The following is an 18,595-nucleotide window of genomic DNA, read 5'->3' on the forward strand; positions in this document are numbered from 1 at the left end:
TTGGGGTGCCATGTCATCTGCTGGTGTTGGTCCACTGTGTTTTCTGAGGTCCAAGGTCAACGCAGCCGTATACCAGGAAGTTTTAGAGCACTTCATGCTTCCTGCTGCTGACCAACTTTATGGAGATGCAGATTTTATTTTCCAACAGGACTTGGCACCTGCACACAGTGCCAAAGCTACCAGTACCTAGTTTAAGGACCATGGTATCCCTGTTCTTAATTGGCCAGCAAACTCGCCTGACCTTAACCCCATAGAAAATCTATGGGTTATTGTGAAGAGGAAGATGCGATATGCCAGACCCAACAATGCAGAAGAGCTGAAGGCCACTATCAGAGCAACCTGGGCTCTTATAACACCTGAGCAGTGCCACAGACTGATCAACTCCATGCCACGCCGCATTGCTGCAGTAATTCAGGCAAAAGGAGCCCCAACTAAGTACTGAGTGCTGTACATGCTCATACTTTTCATGTTCATACTTTTCAGTTGGCCAAGATTTCTAAAAATCCTTTCTTTGTATTGGTCTTAAGTAATATTCTAATTTTCTGAGATACTGAATTTGGGATTTTCCTTAGTTGTCAGTTATCAAAATTAAAAGAAATAAACATTTGAAATATATCAGTCTGTGTGTAATGAATGAATATAATATACAAGTTTCACTTTTTGAATAGAATTAGTGAAATAAATCAACTTTTTGATGATATTCTAATTATATGACCAGCACCTGTACTGTAAATATGATTGAATATTAAAGGTGGGATATTTTTTCCTATTGAAAGAGTGATCTGACATAACAGCTCACTTTCAGCAGTTATTTTATCTATGGTTTGTAACATTTCTTACAGATTTCTGCTCGTAAATCAGATAAAGATAAATTAGCACAGTACCAGTAATGAGAGCGATTGCGTGTGTGAATTAGTCATACCGTCTCTCTATTAACTGTGAAGCTGTGGGTTGTAAATAGTTACTTAATAACTTTTGAGTTTCTAAGCTACTTTAGTGATAAATCACAGGACAGCGCTGACAACTAGGTTCTGTGTTCCTCTGTGCGCGCGATCTTCACGTTTTGCGCAGCTACTGTTTCTACGAGTGTTCGTGCCACAATGCAGCTGCGCGAGCACGGTAGCTTGACATAATATACATCCAATCGTCTAAAATCGCTTGAATGTCCAAACTGGTAAACCTTAAAACAAATACAACTGACAAAGTTTAGTGAAGACGCAAGGCTCACCGCTCGCGTGCCATCACTATGTGTTGAACCGGCGTTCACCTCCGTGTTGCTTTTATTCCACTGACTGGACGGGGCGGAGTCACGTGGCTACACACGCGGTAGTATGTTTTTAAGGGGGGAAGTATTAACAGGATTAAAAAACCGAAATAACCGACATGGGAAAATTACGTCAGTTAGAGGTTCTGAATTTCGGTTTCGATTACTTTTCGATTAATCGTCCAGCCCTAGATACAATGGCATAAAGATTAACTCCTCTCATGATCATATTAAGCCTATAAAACTTTCACACGATATGCACAAGGATATCAGTAAGCAATAAGGTACAAGAGGCTGTGCTGTATCGTAAGTAAGTCATGGCTAAAAGGTGTTGCAACCCCTTCAGCCGTGACTTATTCATGATACAGCACTAGCCTCGAGTACCTTATTGCTTTTGTAAAACGGTTACCACACAATACAAATATTAAAGCCAGAAATATGTATCAATGCAACTTTCATGAAGTAAACTTTTTCTAAAAGCCTTCCTTCTGCCAGAAAAAAATAGTCCCTGACCGTGAACAGCAACAGAAGTTACATTTTCACGCCATTAGATGGCGGCAAAGACTGTCTTTATGAGTGTGTCAGTCAGTAGCGAAGACTTTTATATTGAAAAGACTGAATTGTTGTGAACACGGAACAAGACGCAACTGACAAATGCTTTGACTAACGCTGTCAGTCACGGGAAAACCCCTTAAGTGTTAAAAGGACAAGATGATACATAAGACATTTAAACAGATTTTTTATTATGAACATAGGACTGACCTGAAGGAAATTGCTAAATCTGAATGCAGGTAATAAACTCACTCACTCAATCTTCTCACATAATAATATCAGAACAATATTAATTGAGAACATACAGTTTACATTGCTAAGAGTGGTTGCTAAGGGTGTTGTGTAGTGATACACAGAACCATTGGGTGAAGCGGTCATAGCCGTGTTTTATCATGAATAAAACAGCTATTGACCAATCAGAATCAAGGACAGGAACTAACCATTTTATAAGAGAAAATATATAATAAATATAAATATTGTTAATTCAAGGAATATAGCCCTATATATAAACTACACAACAAAAAAGGAGGTATTATTTATTTGTATTTTATCTGCTATAATTCATCCACACCTTATTACTGCACACATTGACTGAGTTTTATTGATGGAATTGGATCTTCCGTCACACAAACCTGACTGAGAGGAGAGCAGCATAGGCTGTACTCAATGTAGAGGACAGAGAAAATAAGAAAGATGGAGATTAAATTAAAATGTACTCGCTTGCCAGAAAACAAGCCCGCATCCTCTCAGAAGCAGAGAAATAATTGGTCCATGTCGGTCAGCTGTTCTGACTCAGTCTGCTTTCTGCTATAGACCGTATTCAGAGCAGAGCCATAACAGGTATGAAAGCGAGGCTGTGGGGGAAAGACTTAGCGTGTTTTCAATGGTATCTGCTTTGAAAAGCTGCATAAAGCTCCTAGATCATTTATAATTTTTCACAGCTCCTGTTGTCTGGAGTTTTTTTCTACTGAAATTTCTTGGAAAGATATTTTGGCAGTGTTTCATCAGCAGAACAATCCAAAAACACATTAAATAACAATACAATCCACTGAAGAGATGTATGTCTATCCCTCACAGCCTCAATTACATTCCCCTTAAAAATCAAAGATGGCGCTGCTGTGAATAAGGTCTATAGGGCATGCTTAGCAGATGCAGTTCACAGGCTTGACACATAACTGAACAGTAATCAATAACAGGAGCTTTTCATACTGTATTGTTAGAAAGGCCATCACAGATGCTCAAGGAACATGTTCAAAAAGCAACAGTGAAGTTCAATATATTCTGCACACTTAGTGACAAAGACTTTGAGAGAACACAGATGTTTTTAATACTCTTTATGCCATCTGTGCTGTCCTGAGGCCAAGCGAGTGTTGGCGGGAAGACAGTACTCAGTCAGACCTGAAAAAAAAAATCCCTTCGCCACAGCTGAAATCTGACAATGAGCCTGTTCGTTTATGATATATATGGCTATGTACATTGTAAACCTTAAAATTGAACAATAGAAATGTAAAGCCTTATTTAACTTGTTCAAAAATCACATACCCATTGACCAGTCTTTTTTAAAAAAGGAAAACATCAGCTAAAGCATGCGACAAATGATAAGATAAAATAAAAAACATCACACCTCTCTTCAACAAGCAGCATGATTTTAGAAATCATTTTTTGTAGCAAAATGGTGCAGAGCAAGCTATAACCTTAAAGGGATAGTTCACCCAAAACTGAAAATTCTGTCATCATGTCGTTCCACACTCATAAGACTTTCGTTTATCTTCGGAACACAATTGAAGATCTTTTTGATGAAATCTGACAGCTTTCTGTCCCTCTGTTGACAGCTATGCGACTACCACTTTGACGCTTCAAAAAGTTCATAAAGAGATTGTAAAACTAATCCATATGAATTGAGCAGTTTAGTCCAAATTTTCTGAAGAGACACAATCGATTTATATGATGAACAGATTGAATTTAGGCTTTTATTCACATATAAACATTCATCAACTCACACATCAGTTGTGGTAAACGGAAGCTCAAATATGCTTGCTTGACATGCAAGAACCAATGAGGTTAATTCTCGTGTGTTACGAAGCACATCAAGTAGGTTCGGTTGAGCTTCTGTTTATGTTCGCTGATCAATGTTTATATGGGAATAAAAGCATAAATTCAATCTGTTCATCATATAAAGTGATCGAGTCTCTTCAGAAAATTTGGACTAAACTGCTCAATTCATATGGATTAGTTTTACAATCTCTTTATGAACTTTTTGAAGCGTCAAAGTGGTAGTCGCATAGCTGTCAACAGAGGGACAGAAAGCTGTCAGATTTCATCAAAAAGATCTTCATTTGTGTTCCGAAGACGAACGACATGAAGGTGTGTAATTAAAGACAGAATTTTCATATTGGGTGGACTATCCCTTTAAGTATATTTAACCCTATACATGCAATAATAACAACAACAGTGATGCTTGTCTTATTCACATCATTTTTTTTTTTTTTTGAAAACATATAGTGCAATATTTCCTATGTTGGAAACTGTGTTGGTTCTGTCAATACATTTTAGAAAGCACTTGAACTGTGACCGTTATTCATGCTTTCAAATGAATGGCTCATGCACGCTTGCAAACCAGAAATCAATCTAGGAATCAATATCCACTGATTGGAGGTGACCACCAAGGAGTCCACATATGTATAGTGTGAGTGTGATTGCGAGCCCTGAAAAGTGCTGCAATTCTGTTCCAACTCCTTTGCACCTTGCAGCTTTTTTCCACTGTTCCTTTCTAGTCCTCTCTCTTTCCTCATCCTTTTCCTATCGATCCCTCGCTTTCATTGCCTCCCTACTCATACCGATTGCACTTTAACACCTCATTTTCCCTCCCTTCTCCTTTAGTGGCCTCTCTCTCTCTCTCTCTCTCTCTCTCATATACTCCACATTACACACACTCTCCAGCACACCTAATCTCCACGTGAATGCGTCCCACAGAACAAACCGGCTATTTTACACCAGCAGTAGCAAGGGGGGTTTGGAAAAGGAGGTGCGTTCTCCATTCTGCTCTCCCCGCGTGTCTCATTTACAGAAACATGAAATAGGATTTTCTTGCAGGAGATGATTTACGCATCCCCAGATACGCCCAGATGTGGGGATGCATTGCTGTCTGCGGTTTGCACATACCCTCCGTGATTCAATACAAACATTTGAATTATTGAATCAACAACGAGAGGGTTTAAAATAGAAAATGAAGAAAAAGCCCAAGAATATCACTAAAAAAACAACACTACATGCTCAACAAGACCAGGTGAATAAATGGTTAAAAGATATTAAACAACAGCAGAATTATCTTGAATTTTCTTCACCAAGGTTTGTGATGTTTTTGATTATTTTATGCAGAAAAGATGTATGTGAATTGCATGTAAAACTGCAAATGTATTTAATATCATTGCAAGTACAATTCTAAGCTTTAAAGAAATGTTATATTGCTAATGTACAATCAGACCAGAAAAACACTTGAGAGGAAAATGTATACAGATTAAAAAAAAAAAAACATCACTTGTTATTAAAGGACATTCACATCTGCACACCCTCTCTTGTAAAGAATAAACCCATCACACCAATAACATAACGATGAATTATAAACCTTACGGAACACATTTGTCCTTGTATTTCTGAAAAGATGACATTTGGATAACATAAAAAGACGATGCGTGGATGTCTCTTACCGTGAGATGTCAGAGAGATGCTGATGCTCTGGGATGCTGATGTTAAATCCTGCTCGTCTCTGCACCCTCACACACCTTTATTATGAGAGGCAGCCCTGCCCCTTTTCTCTTCTGATTGGTCAGACCTAACCTTCGCTTTATTTATTGACAGCTTTTTTGTTTTTCGTCTTTTATTTGTTATCTTACGCGTACTATTTTTATCTTAAATAAATCTTATTGCATTTAATTCAACATTTAAAATAAAGAAATACACATTAACCAAACGGAGTTTGTATGAATACTGCGATATGGCGAAACAGACGCCAGTCTTTTGACTTCATGTCGTAAGCTTTAGAAATGGCGGTCGTGGGAGTTGTAGTTCTTTGTCAAAATTATGCGCATTACCTTGCACCGTTTGAAGTCTCTTAAAGGACTACTAAACGTCACACCTCACGCCTCGCTGTTCTCTGATTGGTGCGCACCACCACATAGCTCCGCCCCTCATTCTTCAGATTGGTCATGCAGAAAACTTCCGTCTTTAGCGAGCGATTCCAATCCTCACAGAAAGGAAAATATTCAAAAGAGTTACCGAGCTCATCGGCAGTCAAATAAACATCTATACGAGCTTCACACAGGTAGGAGAGGCTGAAAACACACTTTTAAATTTAACCTTGATTTAACGATGTCGTTTCACTGCGGTTTCTATTAAAATAATTTGTGTTGGGACTAGCAATCACCTAGCTAACAGAGACTTTAGCAATCCAGCTAATCAGAGCCTCACAATAGATCACAAAGTAAGTAAAGTAATGATGTTTTAATTTGATTTATTTTGTTTTATACAAGGCCAGGAAGCCCATCTCAGATCAGTATTTACCAGGCCTCAAGTGAGTAAATCAGTTTTGTAGACAGTAAAAGCAGGCCTGCTGAAGACTGAGAGAAAATATAATAGGAATTTACTCAATCAGGTTTTGAATGACACAGTTTAAATATTACATAGCCTTTGGTCTTATACCAATCATTCATCCGAATGAGGTTAGATAGCTGTTAGAACGTTACAAATGTTAAAACGTTGATATCCTGGATATGTTTCAGACCAGACGTTAGAATCAAGCTGCTGTTACAGTGTTTCACACAATTGCAGTTTTGATAAATATGATGACGTCACAGTTGGGTGTAAACCTGAAATATCTTGACAACTTAAATCAGTCATCTGTTTTGATGCCATTATCCACTTATGTAAGAGTCAGATATAGTTCAACTTCAGTGTATAACAACCCGTTTATGCTGTGAGGAAAAATTGCTGGATTGATTAAATTGAAGTGAAGGAGACCTATCATATATATCAAATAATTATTGTATATATTTTTAATACTGAGGGTCCTTGAATTGTCTGAGAATCCCTGGCTCTGTGAAAGTTGAAAAAACCTGCTCTAGAGCGACATTGACGGCTTGTTTTTTTTGTTAACTAACCAATGTTCGTCAGTGGTGGTGTGTATTTACTGAAAAACGGAGCAGGAAAATGACTGATGGATGAAAATGACTCAGTATTTGTGTTGTTTTATTACTGTAACAAGCATTAAGAGCTGATTTGTGACAGCTAGTCAACATCAGATTGAAAAACCATCATGTTCTAACACATTCAAGCATAATAATGTATAAAAGCTGATTTTTTAGATGTATAGAGCATGATGACAGTATTTATATAATTACAGTTACAGCATTGTGAGATACTGAAATGATTGAACAAAGTGCTTATTTAATATGTACTCAAAATTACAACGGTGCAATAAACAAAAATGAGATGACCAATTGTCATGCATAGCTGCATTATTATTTTATATTGTGGTGGTTCACAAACTTCCCTCACTTTACAGTGAATATGTTGTTTCACTTTAAATTCACTTTTTAATCTTCAATGGATTATAAGATAAAAATGTAGTATAGGTGCATCTGATTCAGGATTCACCTGTGTTAGGGTGTTACCCATTTCAGTGCCAAGGTCAGACTCTGACTAGAGACACTACAGGAATCAGGTGTTGGTTGGCCTTTGTCAAGAGGAAAAAGGTGAGTCATAATAATGCATATGTAACCAGGCAACCATGTTTTATAAGAGGAGTGGTGGTATTTACAACCATTAAGTGAAGCAACAGCCTGCTCTATGTGAAGACGTCACAGTGATCCCTATGAATGTCACCCAGATAAGGCTGCCTCCCACAGTGGGGCCAAAGGCCTTCCGATCAGGTGGGAATGACTCACGGCCTCCTGTCCATTAGCCTGAATCGGCGGCATTGAGATAAGCGTGCCTCGCTTTCAATGGTTTGTAAAGTTCCTTGTAGCTTGAGAGGAACTGTGACCTTCTGCAGATAACAAGAAGCGCTATTGTTTCACACTTGTTGGGTGAAGGAATAAACACTTTGGCATGTTGTTGTAGACTTTGAGAAGAAATAAAGTGACTTAAGGCCCGTTCACACCAAGGACGATAACTATAATGCTAACTAATAATCATTCTAATTCTTTGAGAAGTCTATACCACAATGATGACAATACTGATGAGTGATATTGTTGGAATCAATTTAAGAATGTTTTTTTTTCCAGTTGATGAACGATATACCATGCCAATCAGAATCCACTTAAATTTTAAAAGGTCGAGCATTTAAAGAGGCAGATGGCATAACTGCAGCACATGTTTATAATAAATGAAACATACATTGGATGCTAATTTGTTATTGTGTTATAGTTATCTTTTAAAGTTATCTTTTTTGGAGTGAATGGGCTTTTTTGGCCCTTTTACAGATTGTAATGATGCATTTCCACAGTTATTAACATCATAAATTTAGCAAAGAGTTTAATATTTTCATTTTTACAAAAAATTAATGTACATTTATAACACTATACTTTGTGATTTCTTGCCTTGGAATTAAATTACAGAAAACGGGTTAGCGACAGCAGTTTTGACGTCATTCTTCTGACCACTAATCAATATCTCTTTTTGTTTTTCCTCTTTTGGAAAGTCATAGAAGGATTTTTTTTCTTTTGCTACTGGGGCAAATGGGAACGCAAAAGTTATATTTGTTTTAGTTTCCCTTTACCACTATAGAAGTTTACCCAACTATGATAGCTTCTGAGAACTCTGGAAATGTGAAAAGGGTCCATTTGTTGAATTTAGTAATGTGTACTTAAAATTATCCTTACAATCTGTGTTGTCTTCGGGCTGTACAACCTGAGAAGGATAATTCAAAATCTAACATTATCATCATAAAGTCATGGGTGCACCGTCCAGGAAATAGCCTTTATTTTTCTTACACTGGCCACGTGTCTCGTACTTTTAATCTTGAGGGGCCCAAATCGCCTAAATCTCACCGAAAACTTGGCGCTTTCCCATGGCTATCACGTCTACCTTTGAACGCAGGTTGAAAATGTCATTTCCTTACTTGTGAAATGGAATCCCGCTACCCTTTTATAATCTCTTCCTCATTGGTGCCCCTTTCAGAGATCGTCTGGGCCCCCCTCATCCCGAGCCCCCCAGGAGTGAATGACGCTCCCCCCGTCCCTTCCGTGCCCTGACGAGGATGACAATGGAAGAGATGAAGAATGAAGCGGACGCAACCTCGATGGTATCCATGACTCTCTACGCCGTGATGTACCCTGTCTTCAATGAGGTATGGTGGTTAGTTTCCAGTAGGAGAGAGTTCAGTTATGGTTTTTTTGACATAGACTAAGGATCAGGATTAGGAGATGCAAATGATGCACACCCACATGTTCTGAGAAAGTGTAGTCACACTCATTTTACGGCACTACTAGTTCTGGTTGCACTAATATTTTTTTTTTAACAGACAAGTTGGATGCTGAAGTTGTTATCTGGCTGGCCAGCATCTTTGAATATTTTTTTAATGTTTTTAAAATAAAATGAAAAAAAAAGTTGTTCATATTTTAGAATCCATTTTACTTAAGATAAGAATTGGGGGAGTAAATGACTTAAGCCCCGTTTACACTAGTGCGTTTTCAGTTTAAAACGATCTTCGTCTACACTGGTGTTTCCACAGCATTTTAGAAACGATCTCCGTCTTCACTACGCGACCGAAAATGCATGTCACATGACCGTTTATGCACACTGGACATGTGTGTATAAGTGTAAACAGTTGCCTATTGCACATGTAGGTAGCAGCAGTATTAAAAAAATGCTAAGTTTAAGTGCACAATGGCTGCTAAAAATGACAACAAAGCCAGCAAAGACTGCAGTTCAGTCTCCATGTTATTGTTGACACGGCCGTCAAGGATACACAGAGCGAACGTGGGCAGCCACACCATCGTTTTCAGTATAAACGGAATCTTCTGAAACGCAACCCTGGCGGTTTCAAACTAAAACGGGGTCTGCAGAAAGTCTCCTTTTGAGGTTCGAAAATGTAGGCGTAGTGTAAACAACAGGCGTAACCGTAGCAAAACGTATGCGTTTTAAAACGAAAATGCATTAGTGTAAACAGGGCCTAAATGAAAGGAACTTTGCTAACTTAGAGAAAAAGTTACACATTTTTAAAAAGCTAACAGTTATTCTATCTTTTAAAAAAAAAAAAAAAACATTTTTAGTATTGTTGTAGACACAAGTGAGGTTAATAATAAAAAGATCTCTTCTACAGTGCCTAGTTCATTTCAGTAAATAGTTTCATTAGTATGGATCTTTTCAGTTATTGAAAGGTTAAAAATGATTCTCAGTAGTTTCCCTGAAGTTCCCGTGTAGAGATGGGTACCGAAACCCGGTATTAAATGGGCCCTAGGGCTAAATTATGAAAGACCACTGTATCGATAAGCTCCGACGTTATCGGTTCTGCTGTCGGTACTAGAGAAATTAAGAAAATACACTTACTATTTAATTTGCAATATAGATGTTATCTTGCCAGCCGTTTCTTTATGCAATAATATGAAGACATTGATGCATTATTTGATATTCGCAATCCAGAAGAGATCTCTCTCTCACGGAGCCACAGCATGCATGGCACGAAAGCCCCTGCTTAATGAGTGACGATGAAGGAGAGAACTAAACAGTGAAATGTTTGGTTTCATTGTTTAGGGCTGTGCGATTAATGTAATTTTATCTAAGGATTATAAAAAAAGAAGATATTTGAGGTAAAACTAGCCACATTCCATCTAGCGCACATTGCTTTAATTAATTTTTAATTCGCATCAGCAAAATTGGTGATTTTGGAAAATGCAGTCTAATGTTGCCAAATTGCAGGGTGTGTTTTATAATAAAAAGAGTTATTAAAAGCACAATAATCCATACAAGAGATGCTTTCCCAAGATGACTTTCTGTGCTCCAAAACGGACCGCAACTAGACAAGTAAATTATACTTTGGGCTTCGGGTGTGCGTCTAAATGATCAAATAATTAATTCTTAATTTGTTTCTTTATTTTTAATAACAAAATATAACAAAAAGAACCGAAAAGAATATCTTTAAGTACCGGATCGATAAGCAGTATCGTGAGATTAGTAATACCGTTAAAACCTTAACGATACCATCCCTATTCCTGTGTGACATTTTATCATATTTTTTTGTAGCTTAATATTAAATGTAGCTGTTTTTCACAGTTTCCAAATAGTTTTTAAGGATTTTTTTAGTTGATTAGATGTTTAGGCCTACAAAATTAATGTATTTTAATGTATTTAGCTGCTTTTGTTTGTAACTTGTATTGTATATATTCTGTTTTAATATATTTTAAAATGTCATTTATTATCATCATTACTCCAATCTTCACTCAGTGTCACATGATCTCTTATATGCTGATTTTCTGCTCAAGAAACATTTATTATTATCAACGTTGAAAACAGTTGTGCTGTTTAATATTTTTGCTTAAATTGATATATATTTTTAGGATTCTTTGAAGAACTTTCAAAAGAACCGCATATTGCATACTTTGCTACATGGTACATTGTAATTTGTGATAAATTTTGGGGTTGTATTTACTGCAAAAATAGTTCTGTTGTAATATATACTGTTACAGTGATATAATATTTCTGTCAAACCCTATAATGCAACAGATTATGGTTGAACACACTATGCTGGACTATTAACTTTGGTGATTTTCTTTCTTCAAGAAGAGAAATGCAAAACTAGTACTGTCTTCTAAAAATCTGATAACCATTAAAGTTGTCCCATTTTATAACTAAATAAGTACGCTGACTCAATAACATTGGTTAACACTGGAACCTTAAGAATGTCATATTCTTCAGTCATAAATGATCTTCATTCTCGCTTATGAGCACAGTTAACACACAGCACACATGCTTTTTACACAGTCTACACGTGCTGCTGTGGATTAATTCATGTCTCTTTAATTAGAGGCAAAATCTACACCCACGACCAACTATATTTCCATTTTAATGTGGTGATAATGACTATGTATAATGTATGCAACACTAAAACCAAACAACCTGTTTTATCTGGCAGTAAATTAAGATGGCTTGTGTGTGTGTGTTACAGCTGGAGAGAGTAAATCTGTCTGCAGCACAGACTCTGAGAGCAGCTTTCATAAAGGTGAGTAAACACACCGTGATTCTGTCATTACCTGATCGACAAAACCCTGCGCTCTTCGGCTTGTTTTTTTCTTCTTCATATATTTAATTTGTCAGAAAATCACCATCTGGATTTTAACTACCTCAAGGTAAAATCAAAATGAACCCCATAAACTTGTTTAATACCCGTTTCTGGTCTTACTGCGCATGATTCATCAGTGCATGTTATTCCATTGTCTAATGTAAAAACTTTCTCCACCTCTAAAACAACTTTCCTTTCCTGCTGATGTCACCAAGGCCAGAAAGTAATGTTAGTCAGAAATCAAAAAACTATTTAGGCATTAGTTTCTGTCTGTTTTCATTGCTCTCTTGAGAAAAGAGTTAAATGTACTTTGTAAGCTTAGATGAAAAATCTAAAGGTGGAATCTAAGCTGCAGAAAGAGGGTCATTTGGAAATGGTCATGTTATTGACATATGAACATACTGTATGTTAAAGCATTCACATATGCCTGCCGATTTTACATTTCATTTTCAGCAACTTTGCCTATCCTGATACACCTGATATAAACTGTGCTGATAGGCTAGGGTAGCCAATTATAACAGAGGATATTTGCACATAAAGATTACATTTCAAACATACATTAGCAAAACGGCCAGTTTAATTCTAAATTCCAAAGAAAGTTGGTCATGAGTTGGTTTTAATGCAACTAACCTTGACTAACATAAGTAGACCACAAGGGAAAAATAAAATGCTACAAAAGCACCATTTTAGTTTTGATTCAGAGTCTTCAGAATCAAAGAGATTTGTAAAATTTCAGCAAAAAAAAAATCTGGTGCAGACTGCTTTTGCTGTCTCAGCAGCACCATTTCTGCTCATGGCTTTGAAATATTGTTGTGTAACAGTAATAAATTAATGTTAGAAGACAGATTTATTAATCATGAAAGCATTTTGATATGGTTATCTTTTCCTGATAGTAATATACATAGATTTATTTGTCTTGAAGCATTAGTTCTGTCATTAATTACTCACCCTCATTTTGTTCCACACCCGTAAGACCTTCGTTCATCTTCAGAACACAAATTAAGATATTTTTGGTAAAATCCGATGGCTCAGTGAGGCCTGCATAGCCAGCAAGACAATTAAGACTTTCAATGCCCAGAAAGCTACTAAAGACGTATTTAAAACAGTTCATGTGACTACAGTGGCTCAACCTTAATATTATGAAATGACGAGAATACTTTTTGTGTGCCAAAAAAACAATAACATCTTTATTCAACAATATCTAGTGATGGGCGATTTCAAAACACTGCTTCATAAAGCTTTGAATCTTTACAAATCTTACGTTTTGAATCGGTGGTTCGGAGCGTGTATCAAACTGCCAGAGTCACGCCCCCCAGTGGTGAACCATTGAAATTTCGAATCACTTATAATATAACGAAGCCTCGTTTACTGAAATCACGTGACTTTGGCAGTTTGATACATGCTCAAAATAACTAATATGAAACAAAAGATTCGTAAAGCTTTGAAGCTTCATGAAGCAGTGTTTTGAAATCGCCCATCACTAGATATTGTTGAATAAAGTCTTTATTTTGTTTTTTTGGCTCACAAAAAGTATTCTTGTCGCTTCATAGGTTGAACCACTGTAGTCACATGAACTGTTTTAAATACGTATTTAGTAGCTTTCTGGGCATTGAAAGTGTTAACTGTCTTGCTGGCAATGCAGGCCTCACTGAGCCATCGGATTTTATCAAAAATATCTTAATTTGTGTTCTGAAGATGAATGAAGGTCTTACGGGTGTGGAACGACATGAGGGTGAGTAATTAATGACAGAAAATTCATTTTTGGCTGAACCAACCCATTAAAGTTTCAATATAAGAATAGTATGTAGATCAAATTATGAAACTCTAATTAAAACAAATATTGTTTATTGTTAGGTTTTCCTCCATAATTTGGCACTTAAAATGTTTAATTTTTTAAATATCAGAAATGATTTATTTGTTGTTGTTTTGGATTGATTTGTGTTATTTGTTTGTCCATGTCAGGCAGAGAAGGAGAACCCTGGATTGACTCAGGATATTATCATGAAAATTCTGGAGAAGAAGAATGTGGACATCAACTTCACAGAGTCTTTATTACGCATGGCTGCCGACGATGTTGAGGGTGCGTTTGAGTTTTTACATATTTGAAGAGGAGAAGAACATGCTTGTATGGTTTGCAATGCAAAGTCTTGTTGACGTTGCAGCCTCGTGCCTCTAGGGGGAGCTGTTTCCCCATGAATTAAAACAGTAATGACTAATGTATTTTCCCCTCATAATTTAATTTCTTCCTTTTTTGCAAGTGTTTTTGACATGTTCAGATGTATTCCACTAATGAATGCACAGAAACGCACTGGGTTTCTGGGTAATGCTCATTTTTGTTGATTTGAAATGTAAAGAATACTAAATGTACCTCCAAATTTAATCCAAGCCAATTGTAAAATCCTTGTTTTGCTCTTCCTGCTGTAATCTATCCTTGTGTACTTTGTGTTTATGAGGTGCCTGATTGTGTTTACAGGATAATATAGAAGTTTCTGCCTTGTTATATTTATAGAGCCATCTGCAGTGCATTTAACATTTCAGCATTTGTTCAATAGCTTGTATTATGGTCTCAATTCAGATGGTTGTCCATCATGATTGGCCATTTAAAGTAGTTAAAAGTTATATTATGTCACATTTTAATGACAGGTCATTAAAATTCAACTGTTGTTGCCATGGTGACTGAGTGTTTCTTGTGGGCGTGTTCTTTGTGTGCAGAGTACATGATTGACAGGCCCGAGCGGGAGTTCCAGGACCTGAATGAAAGAGCTCGCGCACTGAAACAGATCCTCAGCAAAATCCCTGATGAAATCAATGACCGTGTCCGTTTCCTGCAGACAATCAAGTGAGAACATATTCATGCACACATTCACACACATATAATAACAAAAAAATTCACTTGCCTTTTTTTTCCCCCATTTGTGTCATGACTTTCGTATCATTTCGTCAGTCTTTGCTTGCACACTTGCCCTGACAGTTTCTTTTTGAAGTATTTATTTAATATTTAAAGAAAGGTCTGGTTCATGTTTCACTCTAAAATCAAAAGAAAAGATAGGACATTTTTGATATTATAAAATGAAGCCTGAAGAGCAGTTAGATCTGTTTTCTTTTTCCTTATTTAGAATTTTTTTTTTTTTTTTCTCCCAGACTTTTTCTTTTTCCAGCCAGTTTTAAAATGTAAGAATTTTGACAGTTGTATGTAAAAAGCATTAATAGTAAAATCTTAAGTATTCACCACAATTACTTTTCCCCACTGATGGTCATAAATATGGCTGATGAGTGGAAAAGTCACATGACTCAGACATTGATACAATATGTTTGAACATTTGTTTAATTGGTGTCCACAGAGATATAGCCAGTGCCATAAAAGAACTACTGGACACAGTGAACAATGTCTTTAAGAAATACCAGTACCAGAACAGAAGGGTGAGTGAGTGACCACACACACACACACACACACACACACACACACACACACACACACAGTCATTATTAAATCGATGCAGCCAGTCTCACTTACTGAAGGAAGAAATGAAAATGGCTTTGTGTTTTTCAGGCACTTGAGCATCAGAAGAAAGAGTTTGTGAAACACTCAAAAAGCTTCAGCGACACTCTGAAAACATACTTCAAAGACGGAAAGTATGGAAGTTTTAAGAATCACCCATTATCTTCACTGCACTCCTTTTTTTTTTATTCTTGCCAAAGTCTTTTTTCCTCTCCATATAAATTAATAATGGGCAGTTCTTGGCTCAATTCTTGTCATCTTTTGTGCTTCCATCAGAGCATGTCATGATATTTAACACAACAAAGAACTAGTAAATTGAATTTGATTTGGAAATTAAATAACAATAATGCATAGATGAAATTACTGTCACAGTACTTCTGGATTTTTCAGACAAGCAGTGTTGTGGTTCCAATGATCTGTTAGATCTGTTACATAATTATAATTAAATTAAATTATGGCAGTGATGTTTGATCATTTTAATTAAAGTTATAGTGATAGCTATGGTTAATAGTGAAGGAAGAATTATTATTATTATTATTATTTTTTGTTAACAACCATTTTCAACATAATTAATTATTGCATAGCATTTAATATTATTCTCCATAAAAAGCATGGAGAAATGTGGCATATTAAAGTAAAAAAATATATAAGTTAAAAGTACCCTTTAGAGACGCATGTGATATGCATTTGACAACAAATATTAGTATTCAAAAGTTTAGGGCCAGTAAGATTTTTTTTTTTTTTTTTAACCAAGGCTGCATTTATTTGATCAAATACAGTAAAAACAGTAATATTGTGAAATATTATTGCAATGTCAAATAACTGTTTTCTTTGTAAATATATTATAAAATGTAATTTATTCCTGTGATGCAAAGCTGAATTTTCAGCATCATTACTCTAGTTTTCAGTGTCACCATTATGTTTCAGAATCACTCTAATATGCTAATTTTCTTCTCTACATTTATTATTATTATCAATGTTAAAAACAGTTGTCCAGCTTAATATTTTTGTGGAAACTGATACATTTTTTTGCAGGATTCTTTGAATAGTAAGAACAGCATTTACAAAATATAAAGCTTGTAAAGCTTTACTCTCTTTGTACTGTCTTTGCTGTCACTGTTGATCAATTTAATTAATCTATGCTAAAACTAATCTTACTGACTGCAAACTTTTAAACAGTAGTGTACCTTATTAGCTCTGTGAAAATTATAATCATTTGAGCAGATGCGGCAATAATAATGGTGGTTTATGAAGTCATAATTTGTGTAAAATTTTTGTCTTTCCATGTTTTTGGAAATGGCATTTCACCCACATGGAATTTTTGGTCATTTTCAGCTCATTTTGTAAATGTGCTGCATAACATTTGTAGTATCGCCTGTAACATTAATATGTGTTTAGATCTAATTCGTATTCCTTCCCTTTTCACCTTTCTTCCAGGGCAATAAACGTGTTTGCCAGTGCCAACCGGCTCATCCACCAAACCAACTTGATACTGCAGACCTTCAAAACTGTCGCGTAGGAGTCGTAGAAGTGTATTTTTGTTTTTTTTAATAACCTTTATATGAACAATGTAAAAAAAAAAACCCCCACACCTTTGGACTGTAATTTATGATTCTTTTCTCCTGGCAGTAACACTTAAGGCAAGGATGGCTTCTATTATGGTTTCTAATCCCATCTAAATCTAATCTTCTTCATGAGCTGGATTGACCGCCCAATGTTTCTCATATCCTGAGCTTTACAGTCACACTATCGCTGTAGAGACTCTCTCGCTTGCTTTCTCCCTCTCTCTCGCTTCCGAAGTGTTTTTGTTCTGTCCGGTCAGTCCAAGAGAGAGCCAAATGCCTGGGGGCCTTAACGGTGAGGGACACGGGGTGTTCCAGACGTGCTTGTAAATGCTGGGGTTTAGCTGTCTCCTCAGATGCTTTGAACTTGAATGAAAGATGTATATTTAATAGATATTTGGTAACAGAATTGTTCAAATAAACAGCACATGTCAAACAAAAGTTGTTTGGATTTGTTCTTTTTTTTTTTTTTTTTTTTTTTTTTTTTGTCCCCATCTCAGCATTAAGAATAGCTAAGGTAAGAATTACTATTACTATTCCTACCTTAAAACTATTACTCACACTTTTGGCTAAGGATTTTTCAAGGCCCCTAACCTCAAGTATTACATTTTGGGTGCACATAAATGATACTTTATTCATGCTAATAATTTGGAAGGAAAAAATGGATGGGAAAAACTGATATGGGCATGCACACATTTTATATTTGACATTTCTGAGCTAATTTTGGATGACTTCTAACTGTATTTGTCAGTGAATTTTAAGATTGGCTTCAACACAATAAATTTAGCATCTGGCGTGCCTATAATTTCTTGAATTGCTCCCTGAATGATAAATAATCTTTAGTTTTATGTGATGTCGTTCTAAGCAAAGAAATTAGGCAAATTAATTTTTTTTAATTTTTTTTATTAAATTCATAATGTCTGTACTGAGATAAACTAATCAATGTTTCTTAATGTGTTTGCTTTGGCTTATTTTAATGTTGAACAAGATCCAAGCTTCACTTATTTTTAACAGTTGCAAATTGTGTCCAAAGTGTATGAAGCTACTGCTATAAATTTAACTTTAACCAGTGTTGGGGAAAGTTACTTTTAAAAGTAATGTTACAATATTGCGTTATTCCCTAAAAAAAAAAAAAAAACTAATTGTTACTTGGTTACATTTTATGGAAAGTAATGTTATGTTACTTTTGTGTTACTTTTTCTCACCTGGGCTGGGCATGCTTGTCTGTTTTTTAATAACAAAAAAAGTTATATTTTTGCAAATATAAAGGCCCTTTCACACCAAAAGTGAAATGAATAAACCTCAGGCTGAAGGAAATGCAAATTCACGCCTGGCCCTAAACAGTAAGAGGGCGCAGCGCAAACCTTTCTGATGTGTAGCCGTTCTGAATTGCAGAAGAAGATGCAGGAGAAGAAAATTCAACACTCTATCTTCAGCAATAA

General features: G+C 36.0%; 2 protein-coding genes across 2 annotated transcripts in view; one reads left to right on the top strand and one right to left on the bottom strand.

The window, feature by feature from the left end:
- serpini1 (serpin peptidase inhibitor, clade I (neuroserpin), member 1) overlaps window positions 1–5,661 on the bottom strand; it is a 34,158-nt gene extending 28,497 nt beyond the window's left edge. The window contains exon 1 of the mRNA XM_051869849.1: window positions 5,524–5,661. The gene's annotated coding sequence lies outside the window, so the exon portion shown is untranslated. The remainder of the gene's footprint in view (window positions 1–5,523) is intronic.
- Window positions 5,662–5,983: 322 nt separating this feature from the next.
- pdcd10a (programmed cell death 10a) lies at window positions 5,984–17,594 on the top strand. Its single transcript, XM_051869855.1, has 8 exons — window positions 5,984–6,137; window positions 8,993–9,161; window positions 11,979–12,032; window positions 14,055–14,172; window positions 14,805–14,931; window positions 15,434–15,512; window positions 15,643–15,725; window positions 17,029–17,594. The coding sequence occupies exons 2-8, from the start codon at window positions 9,072–9,074 to the stop codon at window positions 17,108–17,110; spliced, it is 633 nt and encodes a 210-aa protein (XP_051725815.1). The 5' UTR covers window positions 5,984–6,137; window positions 8,993–9,071; the 3' UTR covers window positions 17,111–17,594.
- Window positions 17,595–18,595: the final 1,001 nt, after the last annotated feature.

The sequence above is a fragment of the Ctenopharyngodon idella genome, chromosome 18, assembly GCF_019924925.1.
Source record: "Ctenopharyngodon idella isolate HZGC_01 chromosome 18, HZGC01, whole genome shotgun sequence".
Lineage (NCBI taxonomy): Eukaryota > Metazoa > Chordata > Actinopteri > Cypriniformes > Xenocyprididae > Ctenopharyngodon > Ctenopharyngodon idella.

What these genes read in the sequence shown, in the direction of transcription:
- pdcd10a (XM_051869855.1), top strand. Translation starts at nt 9,072, where the DNA reads ATGACAATGGAAGAGATGAAGAATGAAGCGGACGCAACCTCGATGGTA. An exon ending in CGTTTCCTGCAGACAATCAA is followed by an intron (nt 14,932 to 15,433) that starts GTGAGAACATAT and finishes TGGTGTCCACAG; the next exon opens with AGATATAGCCAGTGCCATAA. An exon ending in ACCAGTACCAGAACAGAAGG is followed by an intron (nt 15,513 to 15,642) that starts GTGAGTGAGTGA and finishes TGTGTTTTTCAG; the next exon opens with GCACTTGAGCATCAGAAGAA.